The sequence below is a fragment of the Phacochoerus africanus genome, chromosome 10 (genome assembly GCF_016906955.1).
Source record: "Phacochoerus africanus isolate WHEZ1 chromosome 10, ROS_Pafr_v1, whole genome shotgun sequence".
Taxonomy (NCBI): domain Eukaryota; kingdom Metazoa; phylum Chordata; class Mammalia; order Artiodactyla; family Suidae; genus Phacochoerus; species Phacochoerus africanus.
In genome coordinates, this window is record NC_062553.1 from 132,088,508 (window position 1) to 132,111,285 (window position 22,778).

Sequence of the window (22,778 nt, forward strand, 5' to 3'; positions counted from 1 at the left end):
TATATTATAGTTGTTTTGCAATGTACTAAAGGGGTTTCTGAAGGTGTTTAAATTGTTTCTTTTTGCTCCAATGGCACTGTTGACTTCATGAAAATGTTTTAAGTCCTGTTTTCACTCTGCATTTAAATTAGCTTCCAAGCACATGGAGAAAAGATTTTCTCCCCTCCACCCACCCTTGGTACCAGTGCCATTATCTCTGGCATTTGACAGTTTTCTCCATGCAAACGAAATCCTTAGGGTCTTCAGAAGTTTTTCAAACAAGGGATATCAGTGTCTAAGAAGAGATATGTGTTTAATTTAGTACCTGCTCTATCTACAGAAAGTGCTGATAAAAGAAGGCAACTGTTATCCTGGAAAAAAAGTAGGAGAGACTTCTTGCTAGAGTCTGCACTGGTGTAGCTTTAATTACGTCGACCAGCTGATCAGCACATTCTGATGATGGAGCTACTATGCAGGCAGCAGCGATGCTGGGCACTGTGGGGGGCGCTTGAGAAGCTTAAGGTCCTTCTGGGACGAAGGCTAGTTGTGTATACAGAATTCAGTTGTGCGAAAAATTTAGAGAACTGAGTGTGAATGCAACAGGAGCTCAGAGGCTGGAGAGCTGAGCCTGGGCTACAGAATTTGATAAGAGCACTGTCACCGGCATCAACAGTCTACCTCAGTCAAACAAGGTGTTCATTTGATTGACTTCTTTACTTTCTTTCATCGACTAAGACTTCAAATCACAACACTACTTTCTTTCATTGCATTAGTATAATATTTCCTTATAAGAAAAAAGAGAAGTGAAACACTGGATAGAATTCTATTTCTCTACTGGCTCAGTATAAAAGAGAGGCAGTTAAGAGTGAGGACAGATAAGTGACTCTTCGTCTTAAAAATGAGACTGAGGTTCACTGGAGCTCCTGTCGTGGCGCTGTGGAAACAAATCAGACTAGGAACCATGAAGTTGTGGGTTCGATCCCTGGCTTTGCTCAGTGGGTTAAGGATCTGGCGTTGCCATGAGCTGCAGTGTAGGCTGGCGGCTACAGCTCTGACTAGACCCTTAGCCTGGGAACCTCCATATACTGCAGGTGCAGCCCTAAAAAGACCAAAAAAAAAAAAAAGAGAGAGACTGAGGTTCAAGCAAATAATTTCCTATATTTGAACTGTTCTCCCAATTTTACTATAAATAATGTGCTCAATTTCTTATTCCAAGATAGAAAAATTATGACTGTGTTTCCATTTAAAGTGTTTACATATTTACACATTTTACTCCAAGTCTCTGAGAATTTTAGCTCAACCATGCAAATACCTGGTTGTATAAATGAATGTTGATGTTTGCTATGTGCTTTAACTTTATGAATAGAACATAAGGTGAAATAACATAGCCATATATTCCGCAAACTAGAATTTTCAAACACTCATTTTTTTTTGATTTTAAAAGTTGCTAATACGTTTCTTGCCTTTATTGGAATCGCTGTGGTCTGCTGCTTCTATTGGCAGTTCATCACTTCCCCACGTTATTTCATCATCATCAGTCTTCTTCTCTTCTGACTTTTCAATTAATCTATGACAACAAAATACATTTATAATATTTTCTTCAGTTTGATCTCCAAAATAAATTTAAATATTATGTCCTTTAACCACATATTTCCACTGTAATTATTACAGCATTTAAAAACAGATTATCTGGAGTTCCCGTCATGGACTAGGAACCAGAAGGTTGCTGGGTTTGATCCCTGGCCTCGCTCAGTGGGTTAAGGATCCGGCGTTGCTGTGAGCTGTGGTGTAGGTCGCAGACATGGCTCTCAGATCTGATGTTGCTGTGGCTGTGGCGTAAGGCAGCAGCTGCAGCTCCGACTAGACCCCTAGCCTGGGAACCTCCATATGCTGTGGGTGTGGCCATAAAAAAACCAAAAGCCAAAAAAAAAAAAAAAGATTATCTGATTTAAAAAAGCCAAATCCACAATTCTTAAAATTTATTGGTAGATGTAGACTAAACCAAGGTACAGAATTGTTTCATATAGGTTCAATTTTGTCCGCTGACTCTTACAGGGACGGGGTCCTTCTGGAGATGGAGAAGGTGGTGGTTTGTTTCCACACTTCGTAAGGATGAATGACTGCAACTGCGCAGCTCTGTCTACGAGGGGCAGTATGATGACTCTTAGTTCCAGAAGTCCCTCTGAGGGACTTCAGTCTTTTGCTACAACTGGGGCTAGACGGACACTCCAGTACCTGGGCACTCATTTAATGAAAAAGACGCAGTACAAGCTCTCATTTTTCTAGGGGTGCACAGCAGATGCCATTTCCCTGGTAAAACGGGTCGCTAGAAAAGAGACACTTGGTGGGAGAATTATGTTTAGTGATGAGAGGAGATGAAAAAGGATAACACCAAGGCCTGAACACATTTTTTCACTTTCTTATATTCAGGGGAATACAGCTGAGTATATTTGTGTGATGACATCAGCATATACCATTAAAGCAAGACATATACTAATGCTCCCAAAACATAACAGGCAGCAATTATGCTGCTTTTATGGTGAATATTTTCCTCTGCTCCAACTCACTGTACATCACAATTAACATGTCATTTGCAAGTTCTGCATCCAAAAGGTCTTTTTGGTCTTCTGGTAAGTACACTTTGTCTGGACAGACATGTTTTGGAGATCTTCTATCAGGCATTCATTCTCTTCTTTCTCATTCTTTTCTTTTTTCTTTCTTTCTTTTTTTTTTTGCAATTTCTTGGGCCGCTCCCTCTGCATATGGAGGTTCCCAGGCTAGGGGTCGAAGCAGAGCTGTAGCCACCAGCCCACGCCAGGGCCACAGGAAGGTGGGATCCGAGCCGAGTCTGCAACCTACACCACAGCTCACGGCAACGCCGGATCTTTAACCCACTGAGCAAGGGCAGGGATGGAACCCGAAACCTCGTGGTTCCTAGTCGAGTTTGTTAACCACTGTGCCATGACAGGAACTCCTCTCATTCTTTTCAATAGCTGCCTACTATTTCATTGTATGAGTATACCCTACTTTATTTTGTGTCTATCATGGATTTTTACTACTATAAACAACATTGCAATGATTGTTCCTATAGAAATTTCTTTGTATACAGATGGTAGCGGGACCAATTCTTAGAAATAAAATTGCCAGGGAATGTACCACAACACAGTTCTTTGAACTTATGACACCCATCATTGTAAGATACACTTACACTTTTTTTTTTGGCTTTGCCCTCCACCTGCGGAAGTTCCCAGGCCAGGGACTAAACCTGTGCCACACCAGTAACCCAAACCACATGAGTGGCAATGCTGGATCTTTTACCCACTGAGCCACTAGGAAACTCCCTTATTTACTTTCTTTACATTAAGAAAGAAATACTTTTATCTTTTTTTTTTTTTAAGGCTCTGCCTGTGGCATATGGAAATTCCCAGGCTAGGGGTTGAATCAAAGCTGCAGCTGAGGCCTAAGCTACGGCCAAAGCAAGGCTGGATCCAAGCTGTATCTGTGACCTTATGCCACAGCTTTTGGCAACATAGAATCCTTAACCTACTGAGCAGGGGCAGGGATCGAACCTGCATCCTCCTGGAGACTGTGTCTGGTTCTTATCCTGCTGAGCCACAATGGGAATTCCAATAAAGAAACAATATTGGGAGTTTCTGTCGTGGCGCAGTGGTTAACGACTAGGAACCATGAGGTTTCGGGTTCGATTCCTGGCCTTGCTCAGTGGGTTAAGGATCCGGCATTGCCATGAGCTGTGGTGTAGGTCACAGACACGGTGACCAGCGTGCCTGTGACCCAGCGCTGCTGTGCCTCTGGTGTAGGCCAGCGGCCTCAGCTCCGATTAGACCCCTAGCCTGGGAACCTCCATATGCCGCGGGAAGCGGCCCTAAAAAAAACAAAACAAAAACAAACAAACAAAAGAAACAATATTGATGACTGTAACTGTATGACCCTTCATGATTTCAGAGATGTTAACCTTTTTAAAAAGTGTATCTAAGAATCAGTAGCATATTAATAAAATCTATTATGATAACAGTGGTCTCAACTGCCACCTGGAAGAAATTACATTAATTTACCCTTCCTCCACTTCCTCTACCCAACAAGAAAGCACCTATGTTTTATAATCATTGGTATCTGGCCCAGATATTTGCCAATCTTTTAAGTATAAAACTATGCATTTCTACATTAATAATATGTACCCCCTGTCTAACTTAGTGAAAAAATACACTGTCAATTTTCTTTTCCAGGAAAATGCAAGCAGCTCCCTTCAGATGTTTGGTTACCACTTCATATGAAGCAAAATTCGTGTACAACCCCTTTGTTGCCCAACAATATATCCTCTTCCTGACAGGTCGTGTAGTGCTACAAAGTCTTACTTTATATTAGAAACTTTTCAAAAAGAAAAACATTTGTGGTGGTTTAAAATGTTTCTTACCTTCTTTGGTTTATTTTCTTATTAAAGGATAAAATTTGTGAATATAGAAAAATAGAAAAACAGAAAAATAAGTTACCTATAATTGTGCCAGGAGAAGATACTATCACCACATTTGATGGCACATTTCTTTCTAGACTTTTCCTGTACTTTTTCTGATGGTGAAGAGAAACACTGCTTTTTTTGAGCAATGTTATAACACATTGTCATAAGTCACTTAGAACCTCCTCATAAAACTATTGTGAAAACATTCTTAATAGTCAACCATGGTTCGGTAATTTAGTCAACAAGTCTCATTTTATTGGAAAAGATACATTAATTTAAAAAGCAGCATCTAAATGGACCTTTGAGAGCACCTCTAAAAAAAGAATGAAATCGTTATAAATATTTGAAAAGCTATTTTCTTACCTTTCACTTTTTACTTTTTCTTCACAACATTCTTCACAGCCATTCATTTTGATGGACTACAGTAAAGAGAAATCAAAATTAAATCAGCACATTATATATATAAAAAAATCCATCCTATATATAAAGTTCACTTCTTTTCTGTCATTTCCTATATTCACTGTTATTGTTCATCCTTAGGTTAGAAAGACACACATGACGTTCGATTAACACACGCTAAACTGTGGCTGAGGCATCTCAGTGGCCCAAGATTTTTTGCTGGTTTCACTTATTCACCCTCGCTCTCATCTTGGCTTTTCATTTCTTATATAAGGGATATGAATGTATAGAGGTAAGAAAAAGCAAAGCAAAAATCTAAAGCAATGAGTATTTAGATGTGTATACATGGCATATGTTGTTATACTACTTCAATTTTATTTTATTTTTTTAAATTTTCCTATAAAAATTGGGATATGATGATTATATAACTATAAATCTAATAAAATTCATTGGAGTAATAAAAAATACTACTTCAATTCTAAAATCTAAAATTTACAATGTGTTAAATTATCTTGCCCTTTTATTTAAATTTTTAACACTTTTTTTTTTTTTTAACCTCTGCAGCATATGGAGGTTCCCAGGCTAGGGGTCAAACCGGAGCTGTAGCCGCCGGCCTACTACACCACAGTCACAGCAATGCCGGATCCTTAACCCACTGAGTGAGGCCAGGGATCAAACCTGCATCCTCATGGTTCCTGGTCAGACTGTGCCCTAACAGGAACTCTCTGTTACTGTTTTGTAAATAAATTTACTTGTATTATATTTTAGATTCCAAATATAAGCAGTATCGCATTTGCCCTTTTATTTCCCAAGTGAGAGGTGTCTTCCTGGGAACCTGAGATCAATTAGCCTGCACTTTAACCAGTGTGGTGTCCCAGAGACCCCAGACCTGCAGAAGCAGTTTGCTGCAATCAGAAGGAGATAGCAAGTTGCATTCTTATGCGGTTAATCTTACATTTCAATCTTCACCAGGACAAATTATCTTAAACGGGAAATTCCTTTCAAGACCCGGCATTATCTGGCCTCTGTCTACCTCTACAATCTGGTTTTACTCTCCCCTTCGCCAACTAGGCTTCGAACGGACAGGCCTTTCATTTAGCTTTTCAAAACTGCCTTCGCTGTTTTCTCGTTTACCTTCCTCGATCTGAGAATCTTTTCCTTCTGAGGATGTTTCCTAACCACCCTGTCTAGAAGCAGGTCTTCCTCGGCTATGCTCTTTGGTAGCCCTTAAAAAAAACAAAAAACAAACCAAAAACAAGACTCCATAGACCTTATCACAACTTGTAATTACATGTTTACTTGCCTGCTTATCTGATCTTTTAGTTACAGACTTTATAGCGTTAAAAAGTATCTATAACTAAGTCACCTTGGTATCAATTTCAATTTATTTGAGGGAAGAGGAGAACTTATATGGAGGAAGAAAAAAAGCACATTGCTTTTATTCATTGACAGCTAAAAGCCAAAGCTTCTTCGATCTTACTGTTTTCAGAGGTTGATAATTTTAGGCCGGTTTACAATGTTTTTCCAAGGAAAGTCACTTGGATGTCTTATTCCCCATCATAATCCTGGTCTACCACGCGCGCAATCATTCTGCAAAGTATAAAGCCTTTTCTAAGAGTAAAGCACTATTATTCACATTAAAATAGTGAGATAAAGCTCAATTGGAAATGCAGTATAGTGATTTTTTTTGGGGGGGGGGGATTTTCAGGGCCATACCTGTGGCATATGGAAGTTCCCAGGCTGGGGTAGAATCAGAACTGTAGCTGCCAGCCTACACCACAGCCACAGCAATGCCATATCCGAGCCACTTCTCCAACCTATACCACAGCTCATGGCAATGCCAGATCCTTAACCCACTGAGTGAGGCCAGGGATCAAACCTGCATCTTCATGGATGCTAGTCAGATTCATTCCCACTGAGCCACAATGGGAACTTCCTATAGTGATACTTGTATTAACCAATTTCTCAGTCTTTTTTGCAAAGTTCACCTGCGTATGCTTTAGGCTTGGGTCAGTCTCTCTTCTAGATTGCAGGCTATTTGAAAGAGAACACAGCTGTAGCATGGCCTCAAGGGGAGGATTTAAGATTTTTATCATGGCCAGCCCATCTGCAGGTTAATTTATATTCCTACTGCTCAAAGAATCTAGATCCTGCAACTTGAAGAGTAGAGGAGCTATCTCTTGGACCCAAGACCAGCTACATAATTCATAGTGCCCAGCGCCGAATGAAAGTACAGATTGTTTCTTTGCCATGGCTTATGAGTCACTTCACAAACTCATTCCTGTCCATCTCTTCAGCCTTAGCTTTCAAGACATCATAAGATACCCTATATGCAATGACTCAGTGCCCTGAATGTTCCAGGCTGATCCAGACCTCTGTACCTTTGCTGAGAAGCTCCTTAGTAGGCAATGTCTATCTCACCTATCGAAATCGTTAAAATGCTAATCTCTAGGAAGCTTTAATAACCACACCCTGTGCAGCCCCTAGCATTCCCTAATTCTTTATAAACTTCTCCGAATTCCGAGTAAACATTTAGCAGGAAATGTTTTTACTGTAACTTTTTGTAGAGTTGAAGGTATAATTAAGTTACTCTGATATCAATTTCAATTTATTTGCGCAAAAGTGGAACTTCTGGGGAGGAAGAAACTTTACTTATTTGCATGTCTCCCAAACTGACCACTAGATGGTATAAGCCAATTTGGGACAGAAGCCCTGACATCCCTTCTTACTGTTATTCTCAAAATAATTGGAGTCAAACAGGTTCGACAACAGGTAAGTGAAGAGTGTTTTTTTTTTTTTTTTTAAGGGCCACACCTGCAGCATGTGGAAATTCCCAGGCTAGGGGTTAATCAGAGCTGTAGCGCTGGCCTATAACACAGTCAGTGATGCCAGATCTGAGCCGCATCTGCGACCTACACCACAGCTCAAGGCAACACTGGATCCCTGACCCACTGAGCAAGGCCAGGAATCGAACCTGCAACCTCATGGATCCTAGTCAGATTTGTCTCCACTGAGCCACGACAGGAACTCCTCAAGTGAAGAGTTTTGAAATTTTAGATAATAATGTACCATTATGTGTATGCCTGGCATCCATTCTTTCATAAATAAGACACAGACATTCACTAGGAGGCACAGTAGTGGCCCCTCCTTATCTGAGGGGGGGATATTCCCAGACCTCCAGTGAAACCCGAAGCCCCAGTCAGTGCTGAGCCGTGTCTTCTCGTCACGTCTTCCACTCGCAAACGGAATGCCTTTTCTGTCTTAACTAGGCCCGTCTCACGCACTGTGGCCATGACTTGCACAGTGAGAGGTGCAATTGCAAAATGAACACACATTTCCTTTTCCTTTTTCACAGTTTCACAGACAGAAGATTTGTTCTTACTGTAGATCTTAGCAACTAACCTCAGCATATGATTTTTTTTCCCTCTTTATGAACTTCCACGTTTTCACTTGAAGCCCTTGGGGCTGCTCTTTGGCACATACTGAATTGCCAGCATCACTACTCGTGCACTTTGGGGTCATTATTAAGAAAAATAAGGGTTACTTGAACACAAACACGTCGGTACTGCAGCGGTCGATCTGATAACCAAGATGGCTACAGAGTGGCCAACGGGGAAGATACGCTGGACGAAGGGATGGATGGACGTCATGGAAGGGACCGAGAGAGAGACACAAGCTTTCATCTCATTAATGAGAACGGCAGGCAAGTTCAGAACTTATGAATTGTTTATTTCTGGAATTTTCCATTTAAAATTTTCCAACTGAAACTTTGGAAAATGAAACTGCGGATGGGGGATGGGGGTTTGGGGACTTGTAGTCAAGTGTAGAGGGGACAAGGGGACAAATACAATGAGTTGCACAGTAGCTATCAGAGGGACAGTCTTTCTTTTAAGAAGGACATTCCTATACTCTTTATAATACCAATGGTTATTAGAAGCTTAACTTGTGTCACATGATAAAACTTTCAAAGTTGTAGAGTTAACAACAAATTTGGTGGAGTTCCCATTGTAGCTCAGTGGGTTAAGAACCTGACTAGCATCCATGAGGATGCAGGTTCGATCCCTGACCTTGCTCAGTGAGTTAAGGATCTGGTATTGCCGTGAGTTGCAGCACAGTTGGCAGACATGGCTTGGATTCCTTGCTGCTGTGGCTGTGGTGTAGGCCCGCAGCTACAGCTCCAATTCGCCTCCTAGCCTGGGACCTTCCGTATGTCACAGGTGCGGCCCTTAAAATTGCAAATAAAAAAAAAAAAAAAAAAGGTAATCACAACGAGCTCAGTGGTGTCTTAGGAGCCCTGGGACACAGGTTCAATCCCTGGCCTGACACAGTACGTTAAGGATCTGGCATTGCCACAGCTGTGACTTGAGTGGCAACTGTAGCCTGGATCTGATCCCTGGCCCAGGAACTCCATATGACACAGGGTGCCCCTCCTCGCCCCCGCCAAAAGTAAAACTGCAATAGAGGGCATAGAGGAAGAACTGAACAAATGAGAAGACATTCTATGCTTTGGGGTGAGATAACTCAATATTACAAAAAATGTTAATTTCCCAAATTAAGCTGTAAGTTCAATATAAACCCAATCAAAACTTTAATTGAAAAATTTTAAGAAACATGATAAACTCATAGAGAGGAGTAAAGTCCATAAATAGCTAAGTCGACTTGGAAAAAGAATAAAAAGTAGGTCTTGCCCATCAGATATTAGCGCATGTTACAAAGATACGGTAATAAATACTGAATGTTATTGGCATAGGCAGTTTCAGTAAAATAAGCAATAAACTCAGATGGTTCCAACTTTTGGTTTTTTTTTTTTTTTAAGATTTTAACAAGTTTATATAATATATATCGAGACTAATTCCTGTACAGCTGTCCACATCTTTTAAAACATGTCTCAACTGGAGTTCCTGTCATGGCTTAGTGGTTAACAAATCTGACTAGGAACCATGAGGTTGCGGGTTTGATCCCTGGTCTCACTCAGTGGGTTAAGGATCCGGCATTGCCGTGATCTGTGGTGCAGGTTGCAGACGCTGCTCGGATCCTGCGTTGCTGTGGCTCTGGTGTAGGCCAGTGGCTACAGCTCCAATTAGATCCCTAGCCTGGGAACCTCCATATGCCGTAGGAGCGGCCCAAGAAATGGCAAAAAGACCAAAAACAAAACAAAACAAAAAAAACATGTCTCAACTGAAATTGCGGAGCTATCACAGCAAAAGCCTTGGAATAACTGAAAGAATGAGACATTTCCATGGTAATTAAGACCAATCAAGGGTCCATGAAGGGCAGGAGGGAGCAAGCATTCAAGGATAAAAATCTACTCAGGTTAGGAGCTATTAACTGGAATGCAATCTTGGAATTCCCAAATTTCATTTGGTGTAATAATACTGAAGACACCCCCCGCCCCCATTTTTGGGCACTCTTTTCCTGAACGGAAATCTTCACCAAAAGAGGTTAAGTGATTTAAAGGCAAGTTCTTTCTCCAAAATGAACAAATGAAATCAGTTCTAATCCTTACTGAAGTTACTAACCAGCCATTGGGATATGATCTTTAATATTTAGAGGGTAAACTGAGAAGTAGGGAGAGGTAAAGCCTCATCAGAGAAAGCAAGCTTAAATAGGGAGATATCTAATTCCAACAAGATACAGCACCCTGGAGTGTTTACGTAGGTATTAGCCTTACCTCCATAAAATCTTCAGGCAAAGGTGAACCATCACAGTCTGTATCTTCTGCTCTCTCTTCAGATGACTTCTCGTTGGTTTTCAATGCGCCTGGGAAAGACACAGGCCAAGAGGAATGAAACTGCTCTGCAGTGGCTTTCTCACCCTCCCTGAGAGCATCCATGCGCTCATTCTGGTTCACTACCTGGAGCAGAGGCGTCTCCTGCTGCATTATTTTGGTTTAGCAGATTCTGAGCCTCCTCATCCACAACGTCCAGCAGAGACTGGATAACTTCGGCTTCTTGCGGATCGTCATAAGCATCATCTTCTTGCGCATCGGATTCTTGAAAAACGGTCATTTACATGGGGACTTACTTTTAAAAATATTTACTTGAGAAAGAGACCAGGTGTCTAATATAAATCGCCAGGTCTTCCAAATCCGGAGCATCTCCTTGAAAAGGCAGCTGTGACTGGAAAAGCAGCTGAAACTAACGGGACCCAAGTGCTTTGAGCCCTAGAACGACTGTGGCTGCTCTAACAGAAGACCATGCGAATGCAAGTGAATAAACCCAAATCAATGTCTGTGAGACATGTTTCCATGAGACATTAATAATTTGATGCTTATTTCCCTAGATTAATCCCAAACTACTTATTATCAAAGAAACTAAAGAAGCTGTTACAAAAATTAAGGATAAAATAGGGCAGCCCAAACAACCCCAAGAAAAAATTTCTCATTTATGAGGTAGCCTATGAATTGCTGCTTCAAAGAACACAAGAAACATTATCAAATAAAACAGCTGTTTCTTCAATCTTCTAAAAACAGTTTCAGCCTTAGACATGAGCAAGGATACTGGATATCTGTATTATAATACAGCTAGGGACAGTAAATTTATGCTGTTCTTTTATTTCTCTGAACAACGGGCTTTCCTTTTAAAGCTACAGGAATATTGCTGTAAGGCAAATAAGAAAGGCGACCAATATTTCTTTATCACCTGAATTATTAGGGCATTTAGAATAACTGGATGTCTGATTTGGAAAACTACCTTTGGACAGAATCAGCTTTGTGGATTCCTTCATCGGACAGGCAGAGCATTTTCCTTCAGGGTAACAAACTTCAATTATTTCTTCCCCATTAACCTAGAGTATAAAACCGAAGCAAATCGTTAGTTTGGTATTTTACTAACTTCCAGGATTAGGAAGGGACTGCATGTTGCCCCTCCATGTCCTTCTCCTCTCCTTTCTCAGTACAAAATCCATTTTATATCTCCCCTCCCTGGACCAGCGTTTCTGGGAAACACCAGTGCAGTTAAATGTGCAAAGGGTGATGGGACTTTCCATCATCAAATATGTCTGGAAACACGAGATTAAACAGCATGAAATCAATATTTTTATCCCAAGAATTCTCACAATGCTTACTAACATAAATTTTGAATTGTCAAAAGAGAAGTGTATTATGTAGTATTTCCTACTTAAAAATTTCTTTTTTTGGGGGGGGGGGTCTTTTTAGGACCACACCCACAGCCTATGAAGGTTCCCAGGCTAGAGGTCGAATGGGAGCCACAGCCACAGCCACTCAGGATCTGAGCTGCATCTGCGACCTACACCATAGCTCATGGCAATGCCAGATTCTCAACCCACAGAGCGAGGCCAGGGATCAAACCCACGTCCTCATGGATACTAGTCAGGTTCTCTACCACTGAGCCACAAAGGGAACTCCTTAAAAATTTCTTTTGAAGGCATATTTTATGGGAGGTGTGTGCTACAAAACTTTTTAGAAAAGTTAAATAGGACTACCAAACTTAGAGGTTGAGGGAGAGGGGAAAAAAATCAATCTTTGATTATTAGCGAAGTCTTATACAGTCTTCAGTTTAGTAGCCTGATCCACTGTTAGCCATAAAGATTTTCAAATCTAGTCTAAATCTCAATTTAAGAGAAATAACAATGGATTCGTAACTATAAAGCAATTACTGAATGGAATGCAACTTTAAACAATTTTTTTGTAATGGCTGCATGTGTAGCCTATGGGAGTTCCTGGGTCAGGAATTGAATCCAAGCTGCAGCTGTGACCTACGCCGGCACAGTGCTGGGTCCTTTAACCCACTATGCCAAGCCAGAGATCAAACTTGCGCCTCTGCAGCGATCCCAGCTGCTACAGTTGGATTCTTAACCCCCTGAGCCATGGAAGGAACTCTGGAATGTAATTTTTAATCTGATGGCTGATTGTGAAGCACTTCATGGCATATAGCCTATTAAAAGAAAGATGATTTGGGCAAAAATGCAAAATTAAATGATTAGAATAAATTATTTTACACAAATAAAAGGTACTTTGCTCTAAAGATTTTACTTTTTTGTGTGTGTGTCTTTTTGCCATTTCTTGGGCTGCTTCCCGAGGCATATGGGGGTTCCCAGGATGGGAGTTGAATTGGAGCTGTAGCCCCTGGCCTACACCAGAGCCACAGCAACGCAGGATCTGAGCCGTGTCTGCAGCCTACACCACAGCTCACGGCAATTCCGGATCCTTAACCCACTGAGCAAGGCCAGGGATCGAACCCACAACCTCATGGTTCCTAGTCGGATTTGTTAACCCACTGAGCCACAACGGGAACTCCCAAGATTTTACTTTTTTATTAAGAAAAAAAGTAGAGACAGCAGATGCAATGCAATTATTTCATCATAAACAGTGGTTACATAATGTCAAAAAATTTCAATGGGTTGTAAAACTCCCTTTTTCATGAGGTATTCATACCACAGACATTAGTACTCAAGGACAGAATGTTTAGAAGACTTCCTGGAAGATTTTAATTCCAAAAAAAAAAATGTCTGCAACTACGAATAACCAAAGTTCTAATTTCTAGGGTTTCATGTTAATTTAAACAGAAACCATGTTCTTTCTTTCAACAACATGGCGATACTTACAAAGAAAATAAGCACTACGTAGCATGACTAACACTAGAAATAGACAGAAATTCAGTTGCTTCGGCTATGTGAAATTGGAGATCTTCTGAATAAACAGAACAAAACAGTGAGTGTAGCTGTATCTCTATCTACGAACACATAGATGCCAAATTTTTATTTTTGTGTCCCATCATTTCTGGCTTATAATTCTGTTGCAGTATCTTTTCAAGACATGATAAATAAACCATGTCACGAGTTTAAGATATCATAGTGAGATGAAAGGAACAGAAGTTGGGGGCTTCTGGTCACTAAACTCATTTTCTCCTCCTATACTAAACCCAGCTCATGTCCAGAAATCTTGCTGAGCTGATAAGATTGCTAGGAGGGAAATGCCTCAGCTCTGGATTTGACATGGAAAGATATTCAAATAGTGAGGTTCAGAATAGCCTGCATGGAGTAAGTGGGAGATAAAACAATTCCATGAAATGCAGATCCAGCTGTGAGCTGTGTATACTTTACATGACAAAAAGTAAAACGAAATGTTAGCCAAACAACTGAGCACATGTGTAGTCTTAAATAAAAAGCCTGAAATGGATTTAGTTATGTACATATTAAAACAGTTTTGGAGTTTCTGCTGTGGCACAGTGGGTCAAGGATCTGACTGCTGTGGCTCGGGTTGCTGGGGAGGCAGAGGTTTGATCCCTGGCCCGGTGGAGTGGGTTAAAGGATCTGGCATTGCCAAAGCTGTGCCAAAGCTGTGGCTGAAGCCTGGATTCAATCCCTGGCCTGGGAACTCCCACGTGCTGCAGGTGCGGCCATAAAAACCAAAACCAAAACCAAAAAGCTTTGTTAAATCACCTCCATACTTCTCTTTGCTAATCTTAAACCACTTAGGTTCTTTCATACTATTATATGGGAAAGCATTTTCTATGTCTTTGAAAAAGCAAATAAGCCTATTCCTTTGGCCGCCACAGTTTTGCCTCTCTAGGGGCAGAGATCTGTCACTGAGAGTCACTGCTGGTCAAGGCTCTCCCATTCCTAATTACATTCTTCTCTTCTGCGTATCTGAGAGACAACCCAAACAACTGTGCATCAATTAACAATGCCCAGCACTACAGCTATCTCTGTATGTAATCGGCCTCTTTGAGAGCTGAATGTGTGTCTGACGATGTAGGGTTACTTGTGTGTGGGCTTTGTGTTGTGTGTGTTCCTAAGTCCTATTAGTTTGCTGAGCACATGTATCTAAAATCAACACGTGTATCTAAAAGAGGCAAATACTTAACTGTGAAATCAGTTTGGTTCAAAATACAAACAAGTTAGTCATTTAGATGAAGCAGCAGGAGGTGGACGAAGGTGGCTTTTCGCTTACCTTGGAGAAGGAATTCTGAGGTGTGAATGCAGGTTTGCCACAAGGCTCCACAACGTGATGACCTGACAGGAAGAACACAGACAAGCTGAGCCACTCAGAACCACAGTAGGGACAACAAAATCACGAAAGAAGACCCACATTTCGGTGCAAGTTCTTATTTTTATCAGTACATTAAAAGACGTCATATCACGAAGTGATTTAAAACTGACTAATAAACAGCATGAAATGTTCGAGAAGGGTTTACTCGAAGGACAAAGCCAATTTCTTAAAACAAAACACTCTGCATAAAAGCTCAGTTTGGGCTGAATGCTTGTGGTGTGAGATACTGAATACAGATTTTCCCAGCTAAATGGGAGAGACCTTTAGGTGCCAAACTATAGTCACTGGACTTTTTAAGGAAAGAAAGAAACCCTTTATCTCGTTTCACAAAGACTATCAATTTAATACAGGAAAATAAGTGTGGCTACAACTGGAAAGGACTTTCAGAATATTTCTAAACCCAAATGATGATTTTTTACTACTAGCCATCAGCACAAAAATTCAACATGTATATTAAAAATGAGGAAGGTTCTGTTGTGGCTCAGTGGTAATGAGCCCGACTAGAACCTGGGATGCGGTTTCGATCCCTGACCTCGATCAGTGGCTTAAAGGATCCAGTGTTGCCGTGAGCTGTGGTGTAGTCACAGTCTCGGCCTGGATCTGGCGTTGCTCTGGCTGTGGTGTAGGCCGGCAGATGTAGCTCTGATTTGACCCCTAGCCTGGGAACCTCCATATGCTGCGGGTGAGACCCTAAAAGGACAAAAAAGAAAAAATTCATTCCTGCAAGTTTCTGTATATGGATATATATATCACGAAAGAAGATCCACATTATAGTATATATATATTATAAATATGTATATTATATATGTACTTTTTTTGTCTTATGTAAACAAGTAAGAGTGGAATGGCTGGATCATAAGGTAGGCATGGGTTTATATTTTTGAGAAGCTGTCAAATTTCTAACATGGTGGTACCATTTTACATCTTCATCATTATGAAAGAGTTCCTATTATTATTATTATTTTTATTTTTTGGTCTTTTTGCCTTTTCTAGAGCCGCTTCCTGTGGCATATGGAGGTTCCCAGGCTAGGGGTCGAATGGGAGCTGTGGCCACTGGCCTAAACCACAGTCACAGCAACGTGGGATCCAAGCCGCGTCTGCAACCTACACCACAGCTCATGGCAACGCCAGATCCTTAACTCACTGAGCAAGGCCAGGGATCGAACCCACAACCTCATGGTTCCTAGTCGGATTTGTTAACCACTGCGCCACGACGGGAGAAAGAGTTCCTATTATTGAAAACGGTATGATTTTTAGAACTTATAAAGAATGAGGATCCCATAAAGACAGATTACTGGGCATTTTCTACAAGGGGGGGTGGGCGGGGGCAGGGCACAGCTACTCTCCACAGCCTTGAAAGTTACAAATAGGAGACTTCCCAGAGGACACTAGAAAAATGCTCTCCTGATTGTTCCGTGAGATAGTCTGCCTCTAATGTGAACCAGAACTCCGAGGGCAGCAGGAAGGGCTCCTAAGGCACTCAAGATGAGAACAGAGGAGGAGACGGACACGCTTTAGCTCTGAGAAGATGACCAAACCACCACTGCAACTGTCAGATTTCTTTCAGCTATTCTGGTATTTAGATACTACTGCCTGATAACCTAAGAGTTATCTAGTATTTTCTACTATACACTGAATTTTAGCGATGTAAGTGCAATTTTTTTCACTTAGATCCTACAAAACAGTCTGAAAGGGCAATAAACACATTTTAGTGACAGTATCCAAACTTGCTTTTGGGAAAAAAATAGTTACCTCTCCGGAAGTACTTGTGCCATAAAATGAGAGTCTCCTTACCATTGGCTTTAACTGACGGTGGAGCTGAAACAGCAGACCTTTTAGTGCTGGGAACCACTGGATGACCATCTCTGTGTTGTAAAGAAAAAAAAACAAAAACAAAAACAAAAACAAAAAAACCAGAAAATGCAACTGCAAATTATTTAAGATATTTGCTTAAATATCCTTCAAACCATCTGTTAACTATTCAGCCTTGGGAATTTTATTTTATTTTTCCTTTTGTCTTTTTTTTTCCCCCTAGGGCTGCACCTGCGGCATATGGAGGTTTCCAGGTGAGGAGTCGAATGGGAGCTGTAGCTGCCGGCCTACACCACAGCCACAGCAACTCGGGATCTGAGTTGCATCTGCAACCTATACCACAGCTCACAGCAATACCCCATCCTTAATCCACTGAGCGAGGCCAGGAATCGAACCCGCAACCTCATGGTTCCTAGTCGGATTTGTTAACCACTGAGCCACATGGGAACTCCACTTCAATAAAACTTTAAAAAAATGAAAAAAATCATAGAAATCACTAAGTTTTATATTACTAAAGCCCTTGATATGTTTCTTTTAAATTATCTAAAGTAAAAAACTTAGATAAAATATATAAAATGTATATATTCAAAAGATTATAAGAAGAACAGTGCCACCCAATACGAACAACAGTCAAAAGACAGCACACTGGAAGAGGATCTGTATGCGATTTTACTGTTGCTAATGCGTGAAAGAAAAGGGAGGTTGTCTAAGGTGTACAAGACTGGGAGGGGCCGTCAGCCGTGGGTACTAAGCATCTCTGTGTGTGCTTGCAAGGTACGCCGGAAATTCAAGGCCCTGTTCACTTTTTATCTGGGCTAATCCTCAAGGTTATGTTTGTGCTGAATAAGCTTGGATTCTGTAACCTCTTCCTCCCAACAAAAAGCAAGCTTTCTTACCCTGCTCTTCTCCTGTGCTCCAACCCACTGCATGTTCAGAAACCCACTAGGCCCATACGTCATCTCCACAGGACTTAGGAGATACGGGAACTGAAACCAACACCACGCTCACGCTGCTTCTCTGGCTTTAGTAATACAGTCTTTTGTCCCTGATCCAGGAGTTGTCATATCTTCTGCCAGCATTCATAAAACAGTAACTGGCTCGTTTATTAGCTTGCAGAATACAATTACAGACACTACAGTTCTTGGTAGATAATTCTCACAAAAATACACTACTCCTTTACTGATACCCCAAGGACCTTATTTTTTTTTTTGGCTGAGCTGGCAGCATGTGAAAATTCTGGGGTTGGGGATTGAATCCATGCCACAGCAGAGACTCACGCTGTTGCCGTGACAACGCTGGGTCCTTAACCCGCTGCGCCACAGGAGAGCTCTAACCCCGTGGACCTTAAAGACGGCAGACATAAACAACAGTGGAGAGCGAGCTGAAAGAAGAATGAAGGGGAAAATGACGGTGGCTACTATTACTGTATCTTTGACGACTTCAGCAAAGATAAAGGCAGAAAGACAAAAGAAAGTGATTTGAGGCTGAGAGTAAAGGGTGCTCCAGTGATTTGGAGGCAAAATATTCAATGAGATCTGTCGTTAGCAGAGATGGTAATTTTCATAAAAACACTTTCCAGGTTGTCTGAACACTTTCCACATCCACTAATTAGCATTCAATTACTCCTATGAAAATAACTGTATGCCAATCCAAGTCACAGAAATATATATATATTTTGTGTCTTTTTGTCTTTTTTTTTTTGTCTTTTCTAGGGTCGTACCTGCAGCATATGGAGGTTCCCACACTAGGGGTCTAATCAGAGCTGTAGCTAGCAGCCCACACCACAGCCACAGCAACACAGGATCCGAGCCGCATCTGCGACCTACGCCACAGCTCACAGCAGTGTCGGATCCTTAATCCACTGAGTAAGGCCAGTGATCAAACCCACAACCTCATGACTCCTAATCGGATTCGTTAACCACTGAGCCACGACAGGAACTCCTCAAGTTATAGAAATATTGAGAGAAACAGGTCATGGACTACACTCAAGGGAAAAAATAGACAATCTAACTTCAAGGCTCATAAGGAAAAATAGGTTTATGATCAAATGGTTTAATTAACAGTTCCTATATTTTGGAAGACATACTAAAACTCACCAGGTATTTCAGATACAGATGTGAAGTTTTCAGGAACTCTAGAAAGCCTGTGTTCATGCACATGTGGCAGGCAGAGCAATGACCCTGAAAGACGTCTACGTTCTAATCCTTAGAACCTTCAAATCATTACCTTGCATGGCAAAAGGTATTTTGCAGATGTGAGTGATTAAGGATCTAGAAATGACGAGATTACCCTCGATTATCTGGCTGGGCTCAATGTCATCACGGGGGTCCTTGCAAGTGAAACAGGGGGTATGAATGTCAGAGTCAGAAAGACATGAGGAGGAGTTCCCGCTGTGCTTTAGTGGTCAGCGAACCCAACTAGCATCCATGAGGTGCAGGGTTTGATCCCTGGCCTCGCTCAGTGGCTGAAGGATCCAGTGTTGCCATGAGCTGTGGTGTAGGTTGCAGACGCTGCTTGGATCCCGTGTTGCTGTGGCTGTGGTGTAGGCTGGCAGTTGCAGCTCCGATTGGACCCCTAGCCTGGGAACCTTCATGTGCTGTGAATGTGGCCTCCAAAAAGACCAAAGTGAAGAAAAGAAAAAAAAAAAAAAAGACATGAAGACAAAGGCAAAGAGTGCTGTGACTGCTGGCTTTGAAGATGGAGTTGGGCTATGAGGCAAGGTGCACAGGCAGTTGGTAGGAGGTGGAAAAGGCAAGGAAACGGATTTTCTCCTGGCGCCTACAGGAGGGATGAGGCCCCGCCAACACCTTGATTTTAGCCCAAAGAGACCATTTCGTAGTTCTGACTTCCAGAACAGTAAGACAACAAACTTGTGTTGTTTTAAGCCACTAAACTTATAGTAATTGGATAGCAGTAGGAAACTAATACACACATTTCTTTTCATTAGTAAGTGAAAGAGAACTTGCCACGAGCATTTCGTGTAACGTGAAATGGTCGTGAGTGTAGTGGATGTGACAGTCTGTGCCTCAATGGCTGTACCTGAGGTTCAGGTGACACTGACCTTGTCCGAGCTCTGGCAATGGACCAGGACTGCCCTAGGCCAATCAACACATTCTTACCCCTTCGCCTCGTCAGAACTGGCCTTAACTGAAGTCTAAGGCACTCGGCCCACGGTCCATGCTTTAGCGTGGTGATGTGCCAAACTTTGGCTGGAAGACTGCTCTGCACGGTAAGGGAGGCAGGGGTGAGGCTGTGAAACTGACACAGCCATCTGACTGTCCTGCAGCAAACACACAAACTTTACTAGCCCCTGCCCGTTTAGTCTGAGCATTGCCAACTCAGGAAGATCCTTCCAAGAGAACTTTCTATCTTTTAACACCCTAAAATGTCTGTGCCCACGCAGACAACCGCCACGAACACCTGCACAGTACCTTGTTGCCTTCAGCACCACTGAAGAAACGGACATGTCCAATGCTCTCTCAACTTCTTCCAGAGTCATTCCTTGAGTGCTGACCCCGTTCACATAGTGGATAATGTCTAAGAGCTGGAGATGACCTTCCGTGGCGGCAACTGACTTCGGATTGATGTCACTAACATATACCACCCGGTGAAGGCTGTCGTGACCTCCAGATAAGGAGAAACCTTCAGGGAACAGAACACACATTTCCTTAGTCTGAAGAGGACTTTCTCTTAATCCAGCCGAGAAAAATCACACGGCACAAGGTTGCATCTGCATTACCCAGCTCCTCTTTGTCACAGGTTAATGTGATGTCAGGCAGCAAATGGGGCAGCACTGGCATTCTGGGTAGCTCTAGAACTCGGCCAAGAACCAATCTGACTGTCTTGGGTGCAGCTCGGAGTAGGTTCACTGCATCTGTGTGAGTCATGTTTGTAACATCTGTATCATTAACCTACAGAAATGAGAAAGGGGCAAAGATAATTTCTGGAACACAAGAAGATGCCAAGAAAAGAGAGTAATTTCCCTAGCTTTTTAGATAATTTATATTGGCCGATAGGAGATGCATAATAAAGAGGGGCCTCTAGTTTGCTGGTAATTCCCTTTACTGTGTGGGAATCATGAGCACGATTACTAAGTAGCTATAAGTGAAATAATAATGTAAAACACCTAACAAATGGCATTATTTTGCTAATATAGAAGATTTATTCTTACGGCAATTTCAGAAACTTTTTTTTTCTTTGGCCTTTTTGTCCTTTTAGGGCTGTGCCCGTGGCATATGGAGGTTCCCAGGCTAGGGGTTGAACTGGAACTGCAGCCTCCAGCCTACACCGCAGCCACAGCCATGCGGGATCTGAGCTGTGTCTGGACCTACACCACAGCTCGTGGCAACCCCAGATCCTTGACCCACTGAGTAAGGCCAGGGATCAAACCCGCATCCTCATGGATACTAGCTGGGTTTGTTAACCACTGAGCCATGATGGGAACGCCAATTTCAGAAACTTTGTGCATAACATTGTAGATCAACTATATTTCAATAAAAATTAAAAAAAAACTTTCTGCGCCTGAGACCCAAGATGGCTTGTTTAATGCCTTAACTGAGATTAAGCATCTTCCAAACTATTAATTACATAAAGGCCTTTTACTTCTAAGAGGTAGAGAAAGAAAACGTAAACCAAACAGAGAAACAGTGTCTATTAACTCAATCTTCTTGCGTTTCCCTCTTCAGCCCTGGCTTGATCCCCGGACACATTTGCACAAATACGCTCTGCTGAATGTCTCACCTTTATGAGCCGGTCCCCAGGCTTTAGCCGTCCATCACTTTTGGCTGGATCCTGAATGACGTCATGAACGTAACAACCGACACTCTGACTGCCTTTGGTTACCGTGAAACCCAGGCTTCCTTTTTCAGATTTGATGAGGGTAATCAGGAGCTCTACCTCCTAAAGGAAGAAAACAGTTAACTCTGCTGGGGTGTCTACTTTGCTGGGTAGGCAAAGAGAAACATAACCATCAGTTGTATTGATTAACAGAGGAGGATACTAGACCTTAAAAGGTTCCTTAACTTGCCCAAGTGAAGCAGCCAGGTGTACCCAACTCTGGACAGAAGGTGCCCCCCGCCCATATAAATGCTACATGGATCTAGCGACAGCTGACACAAAACTTGCTCATGCTTCATTTCTGTGTTTTCAGAACCAACCAGGACAAACATCCACGCCAAGAGTAACAAAAGAAAGTTTTTTGGGGTGGCAAAAACATGAAGTCTGGGTGGTTAAACACCACAACTCGATGTATTTCTGTAAAAAAATATAATTCTTAAGATTTCTACTGTGACCTAAGGTTGCTTACAGTTACAGGAGTGATGACAGATTTCTACGAGAATCATTCAAAGACGATTTTCATTCTACTGCTGAGAGTAAAACTGAAGATGCAGATCTCTCTGAAACACACACACACACACACACACACACACACACCCACACCCACACCCTCACACACAATTACAGGGAAACGAACTATGTGGAAAGATTAACTCCAAAGTATGAATGGTCTTTGGGTGGTGAGACTATAGGTGCTTTTAATCTTTTTGTTTTCTAATTTTCCTACAATAAATACTAATTACTTAGACAATAAAATAGTATTGAAAAAGGGTGACTTTCAGTCAGTGTAAGAATATTATTCTTGGAAACTAGACTTCCAAAACAAACTTGTAGGTTTAGAAGTTATAGGGCTAGTAGTATGATGAAAAAGATTCCATGTAGACATTCACAAAAAAGTGTGGAAGAGAACAAAATTACATTCAAATGTGATTACAAACGAAAAAGGGAACTTGTCAGAACTTGGGAAACGGCAGGTCCTGCAGTAGGTGCTCTACATATGTTATTTCACTCAATCCTCACCCAATACTACGAAGTTACTAGCCCCATTTTATAGCTAAAACTGCTAAGACTCAGGAGTTCCCTGGTGGCCTAGTGGTTAAGAATCCAGCATTGTCCCTGCTGTGGTTCAGGTTGGATTCCTGGTCTGGAAACGTCTGCATGCCGCAGGCATGGCAAAAAAAAAAAAAAAAAAAGAAAGAAAGAAACCTACCAAGACTCAGAATTAAGTGATTGTCCACAGCCATCTGCCAAATTGCAGCAAGTCGG

The 22,778-nt window shown here is 41.7% G+C and overlaps 1 protein-coding gene across 2 annotated transcripts in view; it reads right to left on the reverse strand.

The window, feature by feature from the left end:
• Window positions 1-22,778, reverse strand: part of PTPN13 (protein tyrosine phosphatase non-receptor type 13) — a 209,290-nt gene that overhangs the window by 13,887 nt on the left and 172,625 nt on the right. For both annotated transcript variants that reach the window (XM_047798555.1, XM_047798554.1), the window contains exons 33-42: window positions 21,417-21,575; window positions 20,416-20,587; window positions 20,108-20,318; window positions 16,659-16,729; window positions 14,766-14,827; window positions 11,545-11,638; window positions 10,707-10,844; window positions 10,524-10,612; window positions 4,817-4,872; window positions 1,443-1,546 (exon numbers count right to left, since the gene is read on the reverse strand). In XM_047798555.1, the coding sequence (XP_047654511.1) occupies window positions 1,443-1,546; window positions 4,817-4,872; window positions 10,524-10,612; window positions 10,707-10,844; window positions 11,545-11,638; window positions 14,766-14,827; window positions 16,659-16,729; window positions 20,108-20,318; window positions 20,416-20,587; window positions 21,417-21,575 (1,156 nt within the window). The remainder of the gene's footprint in view (window positions 1-1,442; window positions 1,547-4,816; window positions 4,873-10,523; window positions 10,613-10,706; window positions 10,845-11,544; window positions 11,639-14,765; window positions 14,828-16,658; window positions 16,730-20,107; window positions 20,319-20,415; window positions 20,588-21,416; window positions 21,576-22,778) is intronic.